The sequence below is a fragment of the Erpetoichthys calabaricus genome, chromosome 6 (assembly GCF_900747795.2).
Source record: "Erpetoichthys calabaricus chromosome 6, fErpCal1.3, whole genome shotgun sequence".
Taxonomy (NCBI): domain Eukaryota; kingdom Metazoa; phylum Chordata; class Cladistia; order Polypteriformes; family Polypteridae; genus Erpetoichthys; species Erpetoichthys calabaricus.
Genome location: NC_041399.2, coordinates 200,416,682 through 200,442,983, shown reverse-complemented (window position 1 = coordinate 200,442,983; position 26,302 = coordinate 200,416,682). Strand labels below are relative to the sequence as shown.

General features: G+C 42.5%; 1 protein-coding gene across 2 annotated transcripts in view; it reads left to right on the top strand.

Annotated features, from left to right (window-relative positions):
- The window catches only part of zeb1b (zinc finger E-box binding homeobox 1b), a 351,810-nt gene that overhangs the window by 218,624 nt on the left and 106,884 nt on the right, over positions 1-26,302 (top strand). For both annotated transcript variants that reach the window (XM_028804323.2, XM_028804319.2), the window contains exon 2: positions 24,666-24,857. In XM_028804323.2, coding sequence (XP_028660156.1) covers positions 24,666-24,857 — 192 coding nt within the window. The remainder of the gene's footprint in view (positions 1-24,665; positions 24,858-26,302) is intronic.

Sequence of the window (26,302 nt, the reverse complement as noted above, 5' to 3'; positions counted from 1 at the left end):
CATGCGAGATAGAAAATGGATGAAGGGGGGCGTCTGCCACCCTTTGTCTTTATTCACAATTTACTTGTCACCTGCACCCCCTCAGCTCACTCGTCTGTGCCTGCCGTCATCAAGGTGACTCGAGCATTGTGACTGTCACTCAGCTCCTGTCAATCAGCCGTTCATTTTTCATGTTATGTCTTAACAACAGGGTGGCAGCCATGGGGCGGGGGGGCCGGGAGGCTCTGGTCAAAAGCTTATGAAATTCAAGGTCACTCCTTTAATGACCACCTGGCATTGTGTTGTGTTTGAAACGCATTGCAGGGATGCTCAATATTAACAGAGTCCGTAGTTATTCAAGTTCTTCTCCTATAAATTATTGTTTTTTACAGTTTATAATTGTTTGTAGTTTTTATTTATATTTGACTGCTGTGTATGTATGTACAGTATGTATCTATTAGTCATAAACTGCTTATCTATCTATCTATTTATCTATCTATCTATCTATCTATCTATCTATCTATCTATTGTGGAAGATGACCCGGACACAGACAGGCAGACACGTTGAAGTCACCCAACACACGTTTATTTACACTGTCCATATTTACAAGTGCAACACAAACCCCTCAAGTCCCCAAAAGTCCAGGCCCTCAGTCCAATGCCTCACTTTCTTCAGGCCACCTCCTTGCCTCCTCCAAGACCTTGTCCTTCCATCACTCCCGACTCCAGCCCCTGAATAGGGAGGGGCCCCTTTTATCCCCACCCGGATGTGCTCCAGGTGCCTCCCGACAATCTTCCACCTGCACTCCCAAGTGTGGCAGAAGTGCCAGCTGCACACCCAGAAACACTCCGGGTGTCCCCAATCCTCTTCCCCCCAGCACTTCCGGGGGTGGCAGAAGTGCTGAGGTCCAGGGCTCCCAAGGCATTGGGGCACCCCCTGGTGGTGACCGCGGGCCCCTACAGGGTTGAGCTTCAAAGTGGTCTGGGGGAGGCGTAAGTCCTCCTCCGATCCTCCGGGGCAACCCCCCCCAGCATCATCATCCCTCCAGCCACCTGTGACACTATCTATCATATAGTCCCTTTCGTATCTATCTATCTATCTATCTATCTATCTATCTATCTATCTATCTATCTATCTATCTATCTATCTATAGTCCCTTTCATATCTATCTATCTATCTATCTATCTATCTATCTATCTATCTATCTATCTATCTATCTATCTATCTATCTATTATATAGTCCCTTTCATATCTATCTATTATATACTGCCTTTCATATCTATCTATCTATCTATCTATCTATCTATCTATCTATCTATCTATCTATTATATAGTGCCTTTCATAAATATCTGTAGGTGGCACGGTGGCTCAGTGGTAGCGCTGCTGCCTCGCAGTTAGGAGACCCGGGTTCACTTACCAGATCCTCCCTGTGTGGAGTTTGCACGTTCTCCCCGTGTCTGCGTGGGTTTCCTCCCACAGTCCAAAGACATGCAGGTTAGGTGTATTGGCGATCCTAAATTGTCTCTAGTGTGTGCTTGGTGTGTGGGTGTGTGTGTGCCTTGTGGTGGGCTGGCACCCTGCCCAGGGTTTGTTTCCTGCCTCGCGCCCTGTGTTGGCTGGGATTGGCTCCAGCAGACCCCTGTGACCCTGTGTTAGGATATAGTGGGTTTGATACTGACTAACTGATGACTGACTGACTTTCATATCTATCTATCTATCTATCTATCTATCTATCTATCTATCTATCTATCTATCTATCTATCTATCTATCTATCTATCTATAGTGCCTTTCATATCTATCTATCTATCTATCTATCTATTATATAGTGCCTTTCATATCTATCTATCTATCTATCTATCTATCTATCTATCTATCTATCTATCTATCTATCTATCTATCTATCTATCTATCTATCTATCTATTATATACTGCCTTTCTGTCCGGCTGACCCTAACCCTAACCTTGGCAGTTGCTGTATGTAATGCTCTGCCACTCAGTTGTTTTCCACTGTCAAGCCACAGTGACTTCTTGCATGAGCTCCAGTTTTCTGATCAGGTATGTGAGTGAGACTCGTTGCTTCATCTTGATTCTACTTCCATACTCATTGTTGGACAGTTTTTGATTTTTTTTGATGTTTCGACTGCCATTTCGGTGCTCATTATAGTTACTGATGGACCTTTCCTGTCTATTCACATCCTTTTGCACTTCTTTAATGCTGTCAGGTTTGATTTAGCGACTCCAAAGTTTCAGACAATCGTACATCACCATATTATATTAACAGCAGGCTGGTAACCTCCGCTTCCTCCTTGTCCTCCTCCTTCTCCTCCTCTGAAGGTTCACGCCACTCCGTCGGTTTCATTTTTATGTGCGTCAGTAGACTGTCAAGTCAGCCCTTCTAACCTTTTTCAGATTTGCCTAATGAGTGATCCGTTCAGTTTTGTAACCTGCTTCTCCGTGAGTCAGAAATTACCCTGCATTGCATTTTGGGACAAGCCGGGAGAGAAATCTGTCCATCACAGGGCACTCTCACCCACACTCACACTCACTCAAGCCAGGCTGTCGTGCACATCTTAGGGTGTAGGAAGGAAGCAGAAGAAAACGTACAAACCTGTCATGGGCGGTGGGTGAAGTGCCAGGCCGGGGCTGTGAGCTAACACTAACTGCTGAGCCATCGTGTTCTCAGCGTCCCCTGGTGGTGGTGGGCCATCTGTTTCCATGCAGCACCAGCTCTTTTCACTTGTTGGCTGTGCTGCCAGCCCAGAGGTGCCCTGTAACAGCGCAGGCCATGCTGACTTGCTTGCCCGTCTTCTATTGCCAGTCTTTTTGTTGTTTCTTGTCACGATTCCCATGTGGTGTAACCAAGAAAGTGTGAGGACCCCGGTGTGCTAAAAAAGGGTCATTTTAAAAACGCATTGTATTAAACTTATCATCTCCACATGAAACTTATAACAGTTTAGTGAGTTATTGATAACATATCTGCAGAACATCCTGACAGATTTGGCTTTCGATCTGTGGAGCAGCAGGAAGGAAGAGATGAACGTTTCTCTGCTGTTTCCGGACTCGTTGAATATTTCAAATTTTTTTTTTACTTTCTCGTATATAAAGTATGGGAAAAGTATTGTAAGCATCCAAATATTCGACTTTGAGAGTCTGATGATTCTTGACATTTTAGACCTCCCTGAGTCCAATAATATCATTTTTGGAATTATGTCTGTGTCTGTGTGCGTGTGTGTGTGTGAACACGATAACTTGAGTACGCCTTCACTTAGGTCAACTAAATTTTGCATACAAGTTTTCGGTACAAAACGTAGATTTCTATCAACTTTTGGGCTATTTCCATTAACCGGAAGTGGTACTTTACCTTTTATTCATGTAGCGGCAGAGTCCGATTTATTCAACTTTACTTTTATAATAATTGTTCAATACAGTATATTATTTCTTTCATTTGATTTGTTGTAAACTTGTCTTTCAGTTTACTCCTCAAATATCCATCCCCATAGTTGAGTATATGAGAAAGTCGAGGGGAGAGCACTCCTGATTTTTTATATTTTTACTTCGTATACAAAGTGTAGAGAAAGTATAGTAGTCGTGAAAAAATTCAACCTCAATATTTTGCTGAATCTCAATGTTTTCTCAAGTCCAAAAATACCATTTATGGAATTCTGTCTGTCTGTGTGTAAACACGATAACTCAAAAACGCAACGAGATAGATGGACGAAATTTGACATGTGGTTGTTACACCAAAAATTGTAGATCTATATCTACTTTTTGGCCAAATCCATCAACCAGAGGTGGTACTTTACCTGAACACATACTCGACTTTTTGATTTTTTTTTATTCATGCAGCTACAGAGTTCGAATTATTCAACTGTACTTTTATAATAATTGTTCAATATATTATTCATTTTTATCTCCATATCTGAGTATATGAGAAAGTCGAGGGGAGACCACTCGGGATTTTGTGTATTTTTACTTTGTGTACGAAGTGTAGAGAAAGTATAGTAGTCATGAAAAAATTCGACCTCGAGATTTTGATGAATCTCGATGTTTTAGATGTCCCTGAGTCCGATTTACTTTCCCGTAGGGAAAGAATTGTAATTGTCCAAAAATTTGATTTCCAGATTTTTATGAATCTCGATGTTTTAGACCTCCCTGAGTCCGAAAATATAATTTATGGAATTCTGTCTCTCTGTGTGTAAACACGATAACTCAAAAATGCAACGAGATAGATGGACGAAATTTGACATGTGGTCGTTTCACCAAAAATTGTAGATCTATATCTACTTTTAGGCCAAATCCATCAACCAGAGGTGGTACTTTACCTGAACACATACTCGACTTTTTGTTTTGTTTTTTTTTATTCAGCTACAGAGTCCAAATTATTCAACTGTACTTTTATAATAATTGTTCAATATATTATTCATTTTTATCTCCATATCTGAGTATATGAGAAAGTCGAGGGGAGACCACTCGAGATTTTTTTGTATTTTTACTTCGTATACAAAGTGTAGAGAAAGTATAGTAGTCATGAAAAAATTCGACCTCGAGATTTTGATGAATCTCGATGTTTTAGATGTCCCTGAGTCCGATTTACTTTTTCATAGGGAAAGAATTGTAATCGTCCAAAAATTTGATTTCCAGATTTTGATGAATCTCGATGTTTTAGACCTCCCTGAGTCCGAAAATACCATTTTTGGAATTAAGTCTGTGTGTGTGTGCGTGGGGGTGTGTGTGCGTGTGTGTAAACACGATAACTTGAGTACAGTTTCACTTTGGTCAACCAAATTTTGCATACGAGTATTAGGTACAAAGCGTAGATTTCTATCAACTTTTGGGCTATATCTGCTAACCGGAAGTGGTATGTTACCTTTTATTCATGGAGCTGCACAGTCCGATTTATTCAACTTTACTTTTATAATAATTGTTCATTATATTATTAATTTGATTTGTTGTTGATGGTTCTTTAATGTACATAATAGAGAAACACAGGGTGGCCCATATTTATGACATTTCACAGGCTGTAGCATTTAAACTACTGTGCGAAAAGAATCAAAAATGGCATCACTGTGTAGCCTGAGAATGGGAGTGACGATGTGCTGGACCGGGCAACCCCTGCTGTGTTTGAGTACAGAATGTTCCATTATATTACTTGATAATAACATTGGTAGTTTGCTAACGCCTTTTCAATCATATGCATAAATATGGACCACCCTGTATAATCCTTGTCTTGCGGTTTACTCCTCAGCTGTCCATCCCCATATTTGAGCATACGAGAAGGTCGAGGGGAGACCACTCCTGATTTTTTTTTTTTGTGTTTGTTTTTCCCATCACCATCTGATTTGTATTCCGTCATCGGACCCCCAGCTTGATTGCAGCATCAAGCTCTGGTGTTAACCTGATAAATTTTACCTCAAGTTACATCTGACAGCTGCGTAAATGAAATGCGTTGGGCTTTAGTTGCATTTTTATTAGGAGGTAACGAGATATCCATGACTGGACTTCTGACAGCGGGTCTTCTGGTTGGCAGTAGGAAGTAACCGACCTGCATAATCTAATTTAGGGTGGCAGGGAGGCAGGAGGCTTTTCTTTCCCAGCAGCATTGGGCAGATGGCAAGAGTGGGTCCTTGAAGTGGGGGAGCAGAGTCATAAATGACGAGAACAGGCCATTCAGCCCAGCGTGCGTGTCCATCCTATTCATCTTATTGTCCTAAATGAAATGAAGTCGAGATGGGAAGGTCTCGTAACTGCTCCCCACCACACTACTTGGTCATTTATTCCATGGGGTTTTTGTGTGTGAAGAAAAACTTTCTAATGTTTGTGCAACGTTTCAAGTCGCCGAGTTCTTGTTGCAGAATGTACTTTAAAGTAACAACTTGGATGCACTGTGCTAACTCCGTTCATTATTTGAAACTCCTCAGTCACGTCCCGTCTTAATGTCGTTTTGGTTAAATTGAAAAGGTCCAACTCTGTCAGTCTCTACACATAGATCATGCCACTCTCTCCTGGAGTCCATCTGTTTGCTCTTCTCTGGACTTTCTCTAGTGCTGCTATGTCTTTTGTATAATATGGAGACCAAAACTGCCCACAGGACTCCAGATGAGGCCTCACCAGTGTGTTATAAAGATTGAGCGTCACCTCCTGTGACATGTACGCCACACATCAAGGTGCTATATGACCTGACAGTCTGTTAGCCTTCTGGATGGTCTCGATGTAGACATTGATGAGTCCACTATGACTCCCAGCTCCTTCTCGTAAGGCGTCCTTTCATAGTTTCAGACCTCCCATTGTGCATTCAGATCTCACATTTTTACTTCCAATGTGTAATACTTTTTTATGTTTACTTTCATTCAATTTAATCTGCCCAGACCTTTGTGCTCCTTTCTGTTTCTATACATATTTTTCTGCGTATTTCTTTGTTTTTTTTATATAGTCTTCTCTACTGGCAATCTCCCATTGTCTCTCTGGACCCATATTGGCGACACTGCGGAGAGTGTACTGTTGTGAGTCGACATTTGACATTGCAGTGGCCATTTTTCCTACAAAAGCTGGCAATGGAGCGTGCATCCACTTTTCTGATTTTGTCACTGTTCCCAGACTCATTAACACCCTGTGGCCATCAGGCAGTCCTGTTTGTGGCCCAGTGTCGGAGGAGCACTGAAATCTTAACTCTGGTAGTATGGAATATACAATTAATTAACTGTAGAGAATGCAATCAGTCAGGATATGCCTATCTTATACGGATGAGTTATGTCAGCCATGATGGTGGCAGTGTGGTGTGGTGGCTAAGGCTTTAGACTTCAAACCCTGAAGTTTGGGGGTTCAAGTCCTGCTACTGTCACTATGTCACATGACCTGCCTGTGCGCCAATTGGACAAATAAAAATAAATGTAACCAATTATATCATACTAGCTGTATAAGCCTGTGCTGTAAAAAGCCTGGGCTCCTAGAAACTATTGAAATTGTCAAAAAAAAAATTGGAATGCAGAGATGGCGGTTTCGTTTTACCGATGTGCTCGCGCCCCTTATTTATTAGCGTCTAAGTGAGTGTCTCTTTCCTCTGAGGTTTTGTTTTGAGGACGTACTCACCCACCTTGTCTATCATCGGCTAAGCGAGTTTCTCTCTCCTCAGAGGTTTCATTTTGCCGATGTGCTCGCCTCACTTGTCTATTTGCAGCTAAGCAAGTTTGTCTTTCCTCAACAGTTTCATTTTGAGGACATACTCACCTACCTTGTCTATCAGCGGCTAAATGAGTTTCTCTCTCCTCAGAGGTTTCATTTTGCCGATGTGCTCGCCCCCCTTGTCTATCAATGGCTAAGCGACTTTGTCTTTCCTCGACGGTTTCATTTTCAGGACGTACTCACACCCCTTGTGTATCAGCAGCTAAGCGAGTTTCTCTCTCTCAGAGGTTTCATTTTGCCGATGTGCTCACCTCACGTGTATCAGTGGCTAAGCGAGTTTCTCTCTACTCAGAGGTTTCGTTTTGCCGATGTGCTCACCCCCCTTATCTATTAGCAACTAAGCGAGTTTCTCTCTCCTCTGAGGTTTTGTTTTGCCGACGTGCTCGCCCCCCTTGTCTATCAATGGCTAAGCGACTTTGTCTTTCCTCAATGGTTTCATTTTGAGAACGTACTCACACCCCTTGTCTATCAGCAGCTAAGCGAGTTTCTCTCTCCTCAGAGGTTTTGTTTTGCCGATGTGCTCACCTCACGTGTATCAGCAGCTAAGCGAGTTTCTCTCTCCTCAGAGGTTTTGTTTTGAGGACGTACTCACACCCCTTGTCTATCAGCAGCTAAGCGAGTTTCTCTCTCCTTAGTGGTTTCGTTTTGCAGATGTGCTCGCCTCACGTGTATCAGCAGCTAAGCGAGTTTCTCTCTCCTCAGAGGTTTTGTTTTGAGGACGTACTCACACCCCTTGTCTATCAGCAGCTAAGCGAGTTTCTCTCTCCTTAGTGGTTTCGTTTTGCAGATGTGCTCGCCTTGCTTGTCTATCAACGACTAAGCGACTTTGTCTTTCCTCGGCGGTCTCACTTTGGTGACAGAGTCGCTTTCTTTCAGCTTCATGTTGTAGCCTCGTCCTTCTTTCTTCTTCCGACTCGCTAACTTGGGGCTGCCTGGCCGGCTCTCTGAACTTCATTGCTGTACTCTCACACTTCTGGGCCGGACAGACAGACACACACACTTCCACGCGTAGACATTTATGTATAAGAAATGTTGTAAGTCACCTTGATGATAAAGACATCAGCCAAATAAGTAAATGATTGTGTCCTCTACAAGCACAGCGATGCCACCGTGTACTGTACACAGAACAGCCATTTTTTTTTATGAACCGTTACACACTTGGAGACTGTGTGTGAAAGACTGTCGCTCTAAAATATGTTAACTTAACCTCCAATTTCCTTTAAGATGGTCACTAATCAAGGCCTCCTCCCATCAGCTCCTGCACACTGCTGATGACTGCTGGGAATTGAAGTCCTTTCCGCAGCACCGTCACAGATTTATTGTAATAGCTGCCTCATTTATTGAGCAGTGACAACAAACAAGGCCACACTGTGAATGTTAGGATCTGTTTCTGTTTTTGGTTTTTAGTGGTTTATTTCTTGAATATTAATAATATAATAATTGGTGCTTACTTGAGGTTTTTGATTCATGCAGAATCTGAATATTGCAATGTTTTTTTTTTTATTAGACCTTATTTATATACAGTCTTTGTCACTTTTGGCTATTTTTGTTTCCTTACATTTGTTGTTATGTCACTTTAGTAATGACACAGAGACACTGCTCGCGTGACATCATCATAAAAGCAACAGGATAACAGGTGACCCCTGCCATCCCCGCTTTGTGAGATATAAAATCACCGTTCCGATTAATTCTTTTTTTGGCGACTATTTCAGGATGTTAATGAAATTTTGAAACTCCCACTTTCCAAAAGAACTCCATTCTAGTGATTAAGACAGTTTTCTTGAGCCTTCGCAATGCTGTGAAGAAAGTCGTCCCCTTTGATAGCAAATCCAGTAATACGTTTGTTATCATGCACAGCTCCTATCATTCATTCTAACCCTTTTCTTAATCAGTGACCTGTTTTTGCTGCTAGTTAACTCCTTTTCCATTCATTTTAATTGACTTGTTTCTTAAGATTTGTTCCCCTGTATTTAGATAGATAGATAGATAGATAGATAGATAGATAGATAGATAGATAGATAGATAGATAGATAGATAGATAGATAGATAGATAGATAGATAGATAGATAGATAGACACTTTATTAATCCCAAGGGGAAATTTCTTCATTTCAAATTTCAAATCAAAAATGTCTTCATCGTTCCTCTGAATTGCTTTGTTTCTTTCCTTAAACAGAAATGAAATGTGAACTGAGTGAGCCAACACCTAAGTCAGGGCCTCAAACTCCAACCAGTTGCTTCATTAGGCGCTGATTCTTGTTGTTAATTAAACTCGTCCTTTAATTCCATGGCTTGTTGCTGCTGTCGTGGTGCATTAGCAGCCATTTCTGAAATTGTTGATTTTCTGTTTTCTAAGAGCTCTGGTCAAATGTTTTGGGGACCTGAACAGATTGACATTCCTGAGAGCTTCATCTTTCTTTATTTTTATATATTGTATGATGGTCACAGTATGCTGGTCCTGTTTTGGCTAATTTTATATCTCATTATCGTATGGCTGTTAATTAAGGGAAAAGAAACAATTAAGGAGTCTGAGTCTTCAAGAGCAAGTCAATGAAAATGAATTCAAAAGAAGTTAATTAGCAGCAAAAATGGGCCACTAATTAAGAAAAGGGTTAGAATGAAAACCTGCAGCCACTGGGGTCCAACAGGACCGGAATTGGGGACCCCCTGTCCTAGATCAAGATGTGCCATATTCCAGCCTCGGCTGTCATTACTCTGAATGTCACATGTCAGTTCTGTTCAGTTTTCTCTTTGTTGACCACTGCAGGGCTGATTGTTGATGTCTATGTTCCCAACTTTAAAGTGGTTTGCCTACCATCTGACCCCCGACGTGCAGGTTAGGGTTATTTGGTGAATTTAAATTGGTCTGGATCGTGCCTTTCCAGTGTTGGGTTTTTGCCCTGTGACAAATGTTGTCGAATATCGAATGCAGTGGCCTGCTGAGGTTGACATTCAGACTCACTCGTGCTAAGTTCATTTGCCAATCTAAATTGGCCCACTATGACAATGGACACTAACTGCAGACCTCCAGAGCTCCAGCTACTGAGTTAATAAAGCTATTGTAATGATCATAACCTGCCTGGCTTTTTCCATATGAACAACTGTAAACCTGCTTATATACAGTATATACTAGACATTAAGCCCGTTACAATAACGGGCGCTAGAACAGTAGTGCATAAACATTAGTAGGAACAGTCTATATTAAATGGCAAGGGACCGTCTATTTTCTGTTACAGTAATCCTGGCTTGTATGTGGCTGTAATATGTGTCACTGTATTTATTGTGTGCCTTTAATTTTCTCTCGCAGTAATACATCTCTCCAGCAAGTACTGTGCAGTTCCCCAACAAGTATTTTAATCTGTGCTGGCGTGCAGCTGATTATTGTATGTGTGGCGTCTCCCCAGCAACGGATTTTATGTGCGCGAAAATAAAACTGCATTTAAAAGTCATCCTAATGTAATATCATGAAAATTCGTATATTTAGGAAAACCCCTTCAACGACTGACACTTTACACTTTTACCGGGCCAAGTTTGTTAATCGCAAATCTGAGGTGGGGAAGCTGGTCTCCGCGTCTCAGTACCCGATTGGATTTTGTTTTAGGTGTTACCTCATTTACCGAAATCCGATTAGATCGGCTGCGCGATATTTTATAGGTCCTGCCCTCTCTGTCTTGTGTGACGCGTCAGGCGGCCTTTGAAGCATCGCACTGTGCCCCGCATATGCGCACTTCACCAGACGACACACACACACACGGACACTGGACGCACACAGGGGTTTTATTAAAGAGGATATGTATATGTATATGTATATATATGTGTATGTATAATATATATATATATATATATATATATATATATATATATATATATATATATATATATATATATATACACAGTGGAACCTCGGTTTGCGAGCATAATTCGTTCCGGAAATGTGCTCGCAGTCCAAAGCACTCGTATATCAAAGTGAATTTCCCCATAAGAAATAATGGAAACTCAGATGATTTGTTCCACAACCCAAAACTATTCATATAAAAATGATTAATACAAAATATAAAGTAAAAATACATAAAACAAATTAACCTGCACTTTACCTTTGAAAAGAATCGTGGCTGGTGTGAGTGAGTTTCTAAACTCTTGTGGGATTCCATCCAACGGGACGACACGTGGAAGAGCGTCCCAAAGCAATCGCAGACTCCCAGCACTGTAGCAGTTCGCCGTAAAACCGAATCCGAAAAGATCGCGGACATGCTATAAGCGCCTGCAGTTGATGGGTGATACAAGGAACAAGGACCATTATAAATGTGCAGGGCCCTGCCTGACTGCTGTGTCTGTGTATAGGAGAGTGGCAGATCCCGCTACAATAAATAACAGCGCTGTTGCTGTTTCAAGCTGAATAAAGCTGGTGTTGCTAAAGTACTGAGACTCAGCCTCGTGTTTTGAGGCGCATGACAGGGACTAGCACGTCACAGCACACACACACACACACACACAGTCACAATGCTGTAGTAAACAGTATACGCTCGTACGGATGTTGACTATATGAGTGAGGCACGCTGACTCAGACGGAGAATAGGAGACGATTACCCACAATCCCGCAGCGAGAGAGAGAGAAGAACCGTCAGCTCAGTTGTGATCACATGCCACTCAGCAGACAAAGCGTATACATACTACTTGTATTGCAAGACCTCACTCGTTTATCAAGTCAAAATTTATTAAAAATTTTAGCTCGTCTTGCAAAACACTCGTAAACCAAGTTACTCGCAAACCGAGGTTCCACTGTATATATCTTGCATATTTTACTGTCAAATAATGCAAAGAGTACGCGACACATGTTTCACCCTCATTTTGGCTCATCAGGCGTACACACTCTACTGCTCCCCTCTCGGGGATCGAACCTCGGACATCAGTGTCAGAGGCAAAGCCCCTTTACGCTGCGCCATGGCGTGTGGTTCGTTTATTTGACACCCAACCACAAGCGTTACCTGGTAGGTAACCACCCACACAATTCAGGTCAGAACTCAGACTGTGAATGCAATGAATGTAATTACTCCGGACCTACAGGCTGTCAAATAAACGAACCACACGCCGTGGCGCAGTGCAAAGGGGCTTCGTCTCTGACGCTGACGTCCGAGGTTCGATTCTCCGAGAGGGGAGCAGTAGAGTGTGTACGCCTGATGAGCCCAAATGAGGGTGAAACACGTGTCACGTACTCTTGGAATGCATTATTTAACAGTAAACTATGCAACATTCCATGATCTCCTTCTCACAACTGAAGAGGGCACCGTGGCAGATGTTTGCCGAATGGCAGACCAACCACAAGCGTTACCTGGTAGGTAACCACCCACACAATTCAGGTTGGGACTCAGACTACGAATGCAATGAATGTATGTATATATATATATATATATATATATATATATATATATATATATGTATATACTGTATATATACAGGGTAGGATTCAAAAGTAATGAGCCTTTGTTCAAAAAGACAAATTTATTGAGCAAATCGGTACAACTAATTAATAGTCTTCAAAATAGGCACCTCCTGCATCAATACACTTTTGTAGGCGGCTTTTCCATGACTCGAAGGCGTCCACGTAGGCCTGTTCCGGGATGGCTGCAAGGGCTGCCTTGACATTTGCTTGGATGTCCTCGATCAAGTCGAAGCGTTTTCCTTTCAGTGCTGAAACAAGAAGAAGTCAGAAGGCGACACGTCTGGACTGTAGGGAGGCTGGGGGACCACCGGAACGTTCACCCGGGCCAGGTAGGCGCTCACGATGAAGGCGGTGTGGCTGGGCGCGTTATCATGGTGAAGCTTCCAGCTGTCCTTGATGTCGCTTCGCTTGCGTGCGACGCTTCTTTTCAGCCTTTTCAGGACTTCCAAGTAGTAAGTAGCATTCACGGTCTGTCCTTGCGGGACAAACTCATAGTGGATGATCCCCTTCACTCCGAAGAAGGCAATAAGCATGGTCTTTGTCTTCAATGCGTACCTTTGCTCTAACGAACTTTCCATTCCGCCGTGTAACGCACTACCGCACAGGGGTTCTCGTCAAGGCCGATCCTACCGCTCCGAAAGCTTGGAGCGGTAGGAGCTCCGTTGCGTTGTGAAGCCAACACCCACCGTCGCCGTCGCTGGCAAGTGGGGCGCGCGGCGAGGTGCGTTCGCGTCAGAACAAAATGAGGCTCATTATTTTTGAATCCTACCCTGTATATATATATATATATAGCAGTGATAATGCCAGGTTAAGATTAGGGGGGAGTGGCAAAAAATCTGCAATCTAATTGGCTGTCCAGCAGAGCTACTGAATCACAGAGTAGCAGAGGTCTGCAGCTGGACCCATCTGCACCATAAGTGCTAACCCATCCAGAGTTGGCTCCTAATTTTCGTCCCTTCGATGGCCGGACGTCTTGAATAATGATTTGCGAAAAGGTTTCCCCTCCCTGGTTACCACCAGCTAATGTGACATTGACATTGGCTCACCTCAGGAGTGCTCGAGTAGGTCAGAAAGCTCCACATGCTAATCAGGGCCATTAAATCTTGAGGACCTAAAGCAATCGGCAGACCCGATGACGCAGTGCAGTCGATGCTGTAAGCTGCAACACAGCAGGCCCAGAGTGGGAAGTTCATCATCTCTCGAGTTGGCACAGGCGATGATGAGAGGTAATGAAGTTGCCGGCGAGGAGCGGCCGTCGTAGGCAGCGCACATATTGACACGGAGGCAGGCAGAGTGAGTCATAAGCCTGGGTGACTCAGTCGGTGTCATGAACTCATGTGGAAAATCTAGAAATAGGGGGGTCCTTGGACTCTTCTTGCTGTGTGACTTCTGGAAAAAAAAAATTAACCCAAAAGGTTCTGCACTCCGTGCAGAGATGAGAGGTTTAAAGTGAAGTATCACTGGAAATCACATCATATATGGAGTCACCAACGTGACTTCTTTTGTGTTTTTTTTTACCAGCATGAACAATGAACAATAAATAAGATGGCATGGAGCTCTATTCCAAAAATAAGAAAGAGGGGAGGTGGGCCAGTAAGCCTTCATGTTTGCCTTGGGTGGAGGATGAGGAGGATCATTACAAGGGCATGCTGTAGAGTGGAGCTCTCCAGTGGATTGTTGGGGGGGGGCTACTTGGGTAGCACTGAGGTGTGGCAGTGTTTGGGGTAAAAGCAAAGACTGTGAGCCCCCGAAAAGCAAATAACAGACTCAGTTTAACTCTTTCAGGGCGGATGTCAACTTTTGTCGAAATTCAGGGGTAGATTTGCCTGTAAATGGCGACAAAACTTGTCGTTACATTTTAGTTCAACTCTCTGTGCTAGAAGGAAAGTTGGTTTTGTCTATTTGTGTTTGATTTTCTGCACATGCGTGAGTAGAAAAGAGCAAACAACCTCTAAAATGGCATCGACGTCTGGCGAGAGACCAAAGCGAGACTCCGTGGGTGACGTTTTGCGTATTATCACTGAATCGGACTCCGATTTTGATACAAGTGATCTGGAAATGGAGAACAACAACGGAAGTGAGGTGCCAGCCTCAGATAACCGCTCCCTAGCTGATCGTGGTGCTGAACACATTCGTGTAGTTGATGCGCCTACAGCAACGTTGGCCTGGGAGGACCGCCACTTAACGATGACAAGAGGTACCAACCAGATTGTGTTACACTGTGACGGCCACCGCATCGTGAAGACAGCCAGGTAGCTGGCCTGCCATGCATTCCTGTTTGACGTTAGAGCTGCCCCCACGCACCCTCTGCTGCCAGAGATGCCAAACAGGCGCCGACACCAACCACAGCACACAGCGCCAGACGTTTTATGTTGATTTTTTTGTGAAGTCATTGCTTTGGGTGCTTTTTAGAAAACAAAAGTTTTTGGAAAAAATATTCAGCCCTCAAAGAGTTATAGAAAATATCTGAATTTATGAAAACAAACTTAGAATACTAAGAATCCAATAAAAGTTGAAAATTCAAAAAGAATCATTAGGCAAAAAGGGCCAACCGAAAGGTAAAGTCCAAATGTCAAAACACAGTCATTAATTAGACAAAACGACCAACAGACGAAATTCTACTGAGAACAATTGCCATTTCAGAAATCTTCATCTGTTCTTTTCCTTTAACACACTTGCTTTACTTTGTTGAGGAGAACACGATGTGGGGCTTCCCTTGAGGTCCTTGTTCATTTCCCTGGTCTCCCCTTCTGCTCCCACTCGGCTATATTTCAGTCAGGGTTCATATTCTTCTTCTTCTTCTTCTTTCAGCTTCTCCTGTTAAGGTTTGCCAGAGCAGATCATCTTTTTCCATATCTTCCTTTCCTCGTCATCTTGTTCTGTCACACCCATCACCTGCATGTCCTCTCTCACCACATCCATAAACCTTCTCTTAGGCCTTCCTCTTTTCCTCTTTCCTGGCAGCTCTATCCTTACCATCCTTCTCCCAATATACCCAGCCTCTCTCCTCTGCACATGTCCAAACCAACGCAATCTCGCCTCTCTGACTTTGTCTCCCAACCGTCCAACTTGAGCTGACCCTCTGATGTCCTCATTTCTAATCCTGTCCATCCTCGTCACACCCAATGCAAATCTTAGCATCTTTAACTGTGCTGCCACCTCCAGCTCTGTCTTCTGCTTTCTGGTCAGTGCCACCGTCTCCAGCCCATACAACACAGCTGGTCTCACTACCGTCCTGTAGACCTTCCCTTTCACTCTTGCTGATATCCGTCTGTAACTAATCACTCCTGACACTCTTCTCCACCCATTCCACCCTGCCTGCAGTCTCTTTTTCACCTCTCTTCCACAATTCCCATTACTCTGTACTGTTGATCCCAAGTATTTAAACTCATCCACCTTTGCCAACTCTACTCCTTGCATCCTCACCATTCCACTGACCTCCCTCTCATTAACACACATGTATTCCGTCACGGTGGTCCTACTGACCTTCATTCCTCTCCTCTCCAGAGCTTATCTCCACCTCTCCATGGACTCCTCAGGGTTCATATTCTTATTTTATTCAATTTTAGTTTCACATTTGGCTCATTGTTTTATGTTAGTGTTCCTTTTTTGTATCGTGTGCTCGGTGTACAATTCCGTGTGTTTTTTGGGTGGTCCCCCACTAGGAATGTGCTCTGAGAGTTTGGTGAGTTCTTGTGCGTTGTGATTTTATTTCTCTGCTTGGGATTTCTTGGATATTTCAACCTTTCACTCCGTTTTTTTTACAGAAGTTTATTTGTGTCAAAACTAAATGCAATCCAATGTGTTAACTATGTTGAAATGCAATGCGTATGCAAGTGGGCTACTTTATTTTGGCAGGTTTTATCGTGTCATAATTAGCAACATGCCAACCAAATGATTAATCGCTTTACACCACGGCACACAATTTTCGTGTTGGTAAAAATGCAGTAAAAAAAAAACGCATTGCATTTGTGACCACCGGGGGCGCTGCAACCTCTCACACCCCCGACACAAAGGCAAACACACAAGTCCCAATTAATATAAAGGTTTTAATCCTTTGAATTCCTTCACAATAAGGCTTTAAAAGAGCACACGGAATACAATACATCAAGAGTTTTTCTATTCCTCTGCTCCTCCAGGCTTCCTACCGACTCTGACTCGCCTGGGTGAGGGAGGCTGATGTAAAACTCGGGTGCACTTCCAGTGTCCCAATACTGTGGCTTGGAAATACTTTTGGGTACGTCTGGAGCCCTGCCATGTAAATCCTCTCAACGCCCCCTGGCAGCACCAACAGGGCTGGCCAAAAGAACTACAATTCCCAATATGCCCTGTGAGTCTCCATAGTGTGACAGGGCTGGCCAAAAGAACTACAATTCCCAATATGCCCTGTGGGTTTCCGTAGTGTGACAGGGCTGGCCAAAAGAACTACAATTCCCAACATGCCCTGTGGGTTTCCGTAGTGTGACAGGGCTGGCCAAAAGAACTACAATTCCCAACATGCCCTGTGAGTCTCCATAGTGTGACAGGGCTGGCCAAAAGAACTACAATTCCCAATATGCCCTGTGAGTCTCCATAGTGTGACAGGGCTGGCCAAAAGAACTACAATTCCCAATATGCCCTGTGAGTCTCCATAGTGTGACAGGGCTGGCCAAAAGAACTGCAATTCACAGGGCTGGCCAAAAGAACTACAATTCCCAATATGCCCTGTGGGTTTCCGTAGTGTGACAGGGCTGGCGAAAAGAACTACAATTCCCAACATGCCCTGTGGGTTTCCGTAGTGTGACAGGGCTGGCGAAAAGAACTACAATTCCCAATATGCCCTGTGAGTCTCCATAGTGTGACAGGGCTGGCGAAAAGAACTACAATTCCCAACATGCCCTGTGGGTTTCCGTAGTGTGACAGGGCTGGCCAAAAGAACTACAATTCCCAATATGCCCTGTGAGTCTCCATAGTGTGACAGGGCTGGCCAAAAGAACTACAATTCCCAATATGCCCTGTGGGTTTCCGTAGTGTGACAGGGCTGGCGAAAAGAACTACAATTCCCAACATGCCTTGTGGGTTTCCGTATTGCAGTGGTTCTCAAACTGTGGGGCGGGCCCCCCTAGAGGGGCGCAAAGTAACAAAAAGGAGGGGCGCGAAGATGTAAAAAAAAGAAAACAAGAATCGAAAATATGAAAAATACATCTATTGAAACCAAAACAAATTAACTTAAACTACATTCTGATACTAGAAAAATAAATATAGAGTTAGATAAATGTCGATAAAAGTTGAGTAGGTATAATAAAATATGCATCTATGATATATCATTAATTAAAAAAGAACAAATTGATATTAGTGAGCTTCTTTCAAAAAAACGTTAGGGGGAGCGCGATTAAAACTGTTATGAAAACTCGGGTCACAAATACTTAAAAGGTTGAGAAACATTGCCGTAGTGTGACAGGGCTGGCCAAAAGAACTACAATTCCCAATATGCCCTGTGGGTCTCCATAGCAGTACCCAAGAGGAGGCCTGCCACCTAGGGTGTTGGGAGAGACAATGTCCTGAATAAATTGTCTTCCCCAGTCCTTCTACGCTATTGGCATCCCTGCCGAGCAAGGATCCCAGTTCTTCAGCAGCCGGGATGCCAGGCACAGAGTGTCGTCTTTCACAAATTTTAATTCATGTTCATAGATTGCGTATCGTAAGTAAAAGTAAAGCAAATGTGTTGCATTTCGCTTAGCGGCAGCTGCGTATGTATTGCAATTCGATTTGAGACCCCACTGTAATTGTGCCAAAACTAAATGTAATCAAATGACCAATCAGCATTAAGAGGCGGAGCCATATAGCCACAAACCTTTGGCCATATAGTGTATGTGTGTGGGTTTGGGGGGGTTTATGCCTAATAGACTGTCAGCTTAGTGTATTTATTTTATATCTGCACAAGTTCCAGTGCAGTGAACTTAAGAAATTTGACAAACAAGAGGAGGCCATTCAGTCCTTCGTTGAGCTAATAGCTAAGCTGTCCCAACATCTGATAGGAACAGATAGCACTTGGTAAATAAAAGTGGGGACCCCTTTCTGAAATGAAAGGCTAAATTGAGCTTTCTCTAGCGTATCAGCAGCTTATTTCGTTAAACCGATGGTTTAAGATCCTCCCCTCAAGGCCTTTTTTTGAGTGACAGAAAGAGAAAAACCCCAAAAAGCCTCCTAATTACGCCGCGGGTCGGCCTAAACTGCTCAGCCAGGCTCTTAAATCAATATTCCATTTTCACCCCCTGCTCTCCTTAATTAGAGCTGCACACCTTGCTTCACACTTTATTATTAATCTTCAGCACTACATGGGATTAAAACGGTCGGCTTCATAGCAACATGAGCTAATTATATTCAGTAATAATAATTAGTCCCATAAACAAACCTGCTCATGTGGCCAAAGGTGAAATCCTGCACGGAGACTCCATCTCGTATTATCTCGGATCAGTTTGTTTGTACACATTACGTGTGTTGTGGCTTGTAATTCATGACACCAAACGAAAAAAAAAAAGAAAGTTCCCACAGCTGAAAATATCTAAGATATATATATATATATATATATATATATATATATATATATATATATGGCTAATTGTTGGAGAGGTGTTCATTGGAAGGTGCATTGTAAAATAAAAACTCTTTTTTGTATTTATATTCTTATATTGTGCACTCTGTGGTGGGCTGGCACCCTGCCCGGTGTTTGTTTCCTGCCTTGTGCCCTGTGTTGGCTGGGATTGGCTCCAGCAGACCCCCGTGACCCTGTAGTTAGGATATAGTGGGTTGGTAAATGACTGACTGAATTTTATATGGGCAGCATGGTGGCACAGTCGTAGTGCTGCTGCCTCGCAGTAAGGAGACTTGGGTTCGCGTCCCGGGTCCTTCCTGCATGGAGTTTGCATGTTCTCCCCGTGTCTGCGTGGGTTTCCTCCCACAGTCCAAAGACATGCAGGTTAGGTTCATTGGCGATCCTAAATTGTCCCTGGTGTGTGGGTGTGTGTGTGCCCTGTGGTGTGCTGGCGCCCTGTTCCTGCCTTGCACCCTGTGCTGGCTGGGATTGGCTCCACCGTGATCCTGTGTTAGGATATAGCAGGTTGGACACTGACTGACTGACTGACAAATTACATTTTTTTAATTTTTTGATTGATTTTCAATTTTAAGTTTGTCCTGTTTCACTACTCCGTGGGCAGAGCCGCAGGGGGACAGCTAGTTATTTATAAGGAGCAAAGGATGTTCCTGTAGCCTGATCGTGAATAGTTCTGATTTTCTCACAAGTGAGCCATCCTAATGTCAGCTGCAGTAACCGGCAGAGCAACATGGAGAGGCTCCACACACTTGTGCATTCATTCGTCTGCTTTCTGAACCTGCAGTGCCAGCCCAAGGGCATCATGGGGTGTGAGGTTTGAATGCCATTCTATTATAGAACCGAAAAATACGTCCCACGCTTTGAGGAGGCCACACTAGTGATGAGTGAACCCCACTGAATCCACTTTGCCTCGAGTTTGGCGAAATCATGCCTGTGTTCACCAAATATTCTAGGCCTTATATCCCCTTATATATAGTCCTCACAGGTGGTGCAGTGGCAGTGCTGCTGCTTTGCAGTAAGGAGACTGTGGAAGATTGTGGGTTCGCTTCCTGGTTCCTCCCTGTGTGGATAGCGCTTTGAGTACTGAGAAAAGCGCTATATAAATGTAATGAATGAATGAATGAATTAAATGAATGAATGAATGGATCCCCCTTTCTTTGTACGTCTTGTTGCCTTTGTTCATCGTACATTCCAACCCTGACATCCCTCTTACTTTGAGGTTTTTGCTGCCTTAGTTCACCAGATATGCTAGGCCTCACCTCACTCTTTCTTTGCACATCTTCTCGCCTTTGTTTTTTCCAATTTCCCACCATTACTTCCATGTTTGCTTGTTCGTCTTCTTCCTTTTGTTCTTTGGCAATTGCAGCCCTCTTGTGGTCACCTGATGCCCTGCAACAGTCACCAGATGTTTTGTCGTTTTATCCATCCATCCATCCATTTTCCAACCCGCTGAATCCGAACACAGGGTCATGGGGGTCTGCTGGAGCCAATCCCAGCTAACACAGGGCACAAGGCAGGAACCAATCCCGGGCAGGGTGCCAACCCACCGCAGGACACACACAGACACACCCACACACCAAGCACACACTAGGGCCAATTTAGAATCGCCAATCCACCTAACCTGCATGTCTTTGGACTTTGGGAGGAAACCGGAGCGCCTGGAGGAAACCCACGCAGACACGGGGAGAACATGCAAACTCCACGCAGGGAGGGTCCGGGAAGCGAACCCAGGTCCCCAGGTCTCCCAACTGCGAGGCAGCAGAGCTACCCACTGCGCCACCGTGCCGCCCTTGTCGTTTTATATATAAAGATATTATTTAAGCTAATGTACTTGATTGTTATATTATATATTATGTTATATTATAAAACTTTTCCTGCAATATCACTCAAGTAAGATTTAACATGGAAGTGCCATTCCATACCGATTTTTTACTTGTATAGTTAGGAAGATCGCGTGACTTGCCAGGTGTGACTTCAAGCCCCAGGTGTGGCAGAGATTTGCACGGCAAGTCACTAAAGTGGCGCCACCCCCCCACACGTCGTAGTGATTTACCATCAGGAGTGGCTGTCCGATATGTAAAACATACAAAACTTACAAGAAGAAAGGACGTCTCTTAAGGTAAATTTGAAACCGTAAAAGAATGGGCAGTTGTGGTCGCACAGAATGTTTCTCTGTTTTGAAAACTGGCCAATTCGTTTTAAAATAGGAATTATGGATATTTCATACATGTGTATTCATCCATCCATCCATTATCCAACCCGCTATATCCTAACTACAGGGTCACAGGGGTCTGCTGGAGCCAATCCCAGCCAGCACAGGGTGCAAGGCAGGAAACAAACCCCGGGCAGGGTGCCAGCCCACCGCAGGGCGCACACACACATACACACACCAAGCACACACTTGGGACAATTTAGAGTCGCCATTCTGCCTAACCTGCATGTCTTTGGACTGTGGGAGGAATCCCACGCAGACATGGGGAGAACATGCAAACTCCATGCAGGGAGGACCCGGGAAGTGAACCTCAGGTCTCTCCTAACTGTGAGGCAGCAGCGCTACCACTGCGCCACCGTGCTGCCCACATGTGTATTCAGTGTGATGTATTTGAGTCATCAGTGAAAGTTTCAGCAAAATCGTTACTTCACCTAGACAGACTTGGCGATGACAGGAGGTGCTTTCCAGATTTCATTTAAATGCACCTTAAAAAAAAAAAGACACTTTAACACGGGGGTCTCCAACTCCGGTCCTGGAGGGCTGCAGTGGCTGCAGGTTTTCATTCTAACCCTTTTCTTAATTAGTGTCCCGTTTTTGCTCCTAATTAACTTTTTTTCCTTTCATTTTAATCGACTTGTTTTTTAAGTTTTGTTCCCCTGAATTTCTTCAGGTCTTTTCTTAAACAGACTAAGGTGTGCTCACCAAATCCACTGCTGGCCTGCGCTACGCACCTGCCACTTCACGTCTCTGCCGCTCGCGTATGTGGATTTCACTTTCACCAAACAACAAATCTTTTAATTCTCCCGGGTACGCCTCTTCATTGAGAGGCAACACTACTTTTCCCTGATGACAACACGAATTAGACGATCTACAAGTTAAAGCCGAACAATATCCACATACTTCTGTCATATCACATGTGTCCATATATTCGATCTCTTATTTCGCTTTTACCTTTTCATCAATATCGCGTTGAATTTTGATTCTGTGTTTGGAATTACATCGTGACAACGCAACGTAGAACAGCCTGTGAGTGAATATCGTTTCTTTCTCTCTACACAAATTGTGTCTGACAATAGCATTCACACAAATGAGAAATGACTGAACCGGGTGAGTGGTTGTAAATGTTTTAGATGTGGGCAGGACTTTTCCAAATCTCTTTGCATAAACTCTTGTCTCGCGGGGCTTGAAATTTTCTCTCGCAGGATTTCATTATGGAGAATCCACTGCATCCACTGAACAGGATCATCTCCAGACAGAGGAGCAGCTTCAGTGACAGACTGCTGTCACCGTCCTGCTCCACTGACAGATTGAGGAGATCGTTCCTCCCCCACACTATGTGACTCTTCAATTGCACCCGGGGGGGTAAACGTTAACATTATACAAAGTTATTGTCTGTTTTTACGTACATTTTTATTACTCTTTAATTTAATATTTTTTTTTTTTTGTATCAGTATGCTGATGCTGGAGTATGTGAATTACCCCTTGGGATTAATAAACTAAATAATAAATAAATCTATCTATCTATCTATCTATCTATCTATCTATCTATCTATCTATCTATCTATCTATCTATCTATCTATCTATCATATAGTGCCTTTCATATCTATCTATCTATCTATCTATCATATAGTGCCTTTCATATCTATCTATCTATCTATCTATCTATCTATCTATCTATCATATAGTGCCTTTCATATCTATCTATCTATCTATCTATCTATCTATCTATCTATCATATAGTGCCTTTCATATCTATCTATCTATCTATCTATCTATCTATCTATCTATCTATCTATCTATCTATCTATCATATAGTGCCTTTCATATCTATCTATCTATCTATCTATCTATCTATCTATCTATCTATCTATCTATCTATCATATAGTGCCTTTCATATCTATCTATCTATCTATCTATCTATCTATCTATCTATCTATCTATCTATCTATCTATCATATAGTGCCTTTCATATCTATCTATCTATCTATCTATCTATCTATCTATCTATCTATCTATCTATCATATAGTGCCTTTCATATCTATCTATCTATCTATCTATCTATCTATCTATCTATCTATCTATCTATCTATCTATCTATCATATAGTGCCTTTCATATCTATCTATCTATCTATCTATCTATCTATCTATCTATCTATCTATCTATCTATCTATCTATCATATAGTGCCTTTCATATCTATCTATCTATCTATCTATCTATCTATTTTCACCAAACAACAAATCTTTTAATTCTCGTGGATACGCCTCTTCATTGGGAAGAAACACAATTTATTTCTGATGGCAACACAAATTAGACGATCTATAAATCAAACAGTATATTCCATCTCTTTTCGCTGTTCCGTTATTTTGCTGAGTAATATCCATTTGTTTGCGCTAATGCGATCTTTACTATCATTTTTTTGAGACTTTTGAATTTTTGTACTTTCACTATCTCTTACCTGCTCTGCATGTGCGTCGCGCCAGCGTTTTTGAATTCTTTACGACGTTCTGCTTTGTCATCTGCTCTTTGTCTTTTATTTCCGGCCCCAGGGCGTGATTAAATCTCTTGGCACAAAGTCTCGTCGCGCGGGACGTGAAAGTGTCTCACTGAGAAAATCATGATTTTTTATTATAATAGAGAGAAATGAAACGTGAAGTGAGGGAGCCAACAGAAGACCAACTAAGTCAGGGCCTCAAACTCTAACCAGTTGCTTCATTAGGCTCTGATTCTTGTCATTAATTAAGCTCATCCTTTAATTCCATGGCTTGTTGCTGCTCTCATTGTGCAATAGCAGATATCGTATGGTGGACACCAGTTGTTTTGGCTCATTTTGTATCTCATTATTGTTTGGCTGCTAATTAATGAAAAAGAAACAATAAAGGGGTCCGAGTCTTCAAGAAAAAGTCAATGAAAATGAATGGAAAAGGAGTTAATTAGCAGCACAAACAGGTCACTAATTAAGAAAAAGGGTTAGAATGAAAACCTGCAGCCACTGCAGCCCACCAGTACTGGAGTTGGGGACCGCTGCTTTAATGTATGAAAGGAGCTATATAATGTCACATGCTTCCACTTCAGTCTCCGCTGCCTGTGCTCCAAATGTATTACTGTAAGAGTCTGTATTGGACTTTCTCATCTAGTGTGGTGGACCTCACAATAAAAGGCCAAGTGATCTGGAATTCTTTCTGAAATTAGTGAACAAATGACGAAACTCTGACCTGACACAAAATTCTGATTTTCGCTTCCTTTTCTGTTGTTTCAGTTACAAATTACAACAATGTGGTGGAAACAAACTCCGACTCGGACGACGAAGACAAGTTGCACATAGTTGAAGATGAAAGCCTGACAGACCCTGCAGACTGTGATAATAATTTGCCAGATGACGATTTGCCAAGCAACCACGCAGTATTACCGGAAAATGGAAGGCGAGGAGATGAAGAAGGTTGGGATGAAGGTAGGCGAAGGAGAAACCTCTGAAATGAATAAGAGCTTCACATTTTTGTAATTTGTCTTTACTGTGCAAATTCAGGGATTTGTGTGATCGATGGAAAAAATTATTTGGTTTTCTGTGGAGATAATAATGAGGCGGCATGGTGATGCAGTACTAGTGCTGCTGCCACACAGCAAGGTGGGCCAGGATTCACACCCCGGGTCCTCTCTGCACGGAGTTTGCTTGTTCTCCCCGTCTCTGTGGGAGTTTCCTACTTGTGCTTTGATTTCCTTCTGCAGTCCAAAGACAAGCAGGTTAGGTGTATTGGCCCTAGTGAGAGTGAGTGTGTGTGTGTGTGTGTGTGTGTGTGTGTGTGTGTGTGTGTGTGTGTGTGACGCACTGGCACCCTGTCCACATGTTGTTCCTGACTTGTGCCCTGTGCTTGCTGGGATGGGCTTCAGCTTCCCCGTGGCTCACCCAGGATATTCTGGTTTGAAAGAAGGATGAATAAAATATGATTGTCAGAAAGATCATACACACCAGCAGTTAGCTCACTGATTGATCGATTAATTAATTGAATTACATCCAAAAGTGAATCAGCTTGATGAAACTGCACCACCTTAAGTAAAATGTCAAGATATTCAATACCTCTGTTAATATTTACCTTATTCTGTTCGTCTTTATCTTTTACAGTGCCTTTCTTTGCCATCATCATTGTCATATTTTACAAAACAAAAACATTGTAAAGCAGCACTGAATACTAAAACCGGTTTAAAATGAACTCAAATACAAGATAAACCTATGATGAAGATAAATACTGAGGGACTGGGCAGAACTGGAGCACACACTGAAATGAAATCACATTCTAAAACAATGACTTCAGTGTACATAATAAATAAAATCAAATAGATAGATAGATAGATAGATAGATAGATAGATAGATAGATAGATAGATAGATAGATAGATAGATAGATAGATATGAAAGGCACTATATAATAGATAGATAGATAGATAGATAGATAGATAGATAGATAGATAGATAGATAGATAGATAGATAGATAGATAGATAGATAGATCGATCGATCGATCGATCGATCTATCTATCTATCATATAGTGCTTTTCATATCTATCAGATCTATCTATCTATCTATCTATTATATAGTGCCTTTCATATCTATCTATCTATCTATCTATCTATCTATCTATCTATCTATCTATCTATCATATAGTGCTTTTCATATCTATCAGATCTATCTATCTATCTATTATATAGTGCCTTTCATATCTATCTATCTATCTATCTATCTATCTATCTATTATATAGTGCCTTTCATATCTATCTATCTATCTATCTATCTATCTATCTATCTATCTATCTATCTATCATTTAGTGCCTTTCTCTCTCTATCTATTACATAGTGCCTTTCACATCTATCTATCTATCTATCTATCTATCTATCTATCTA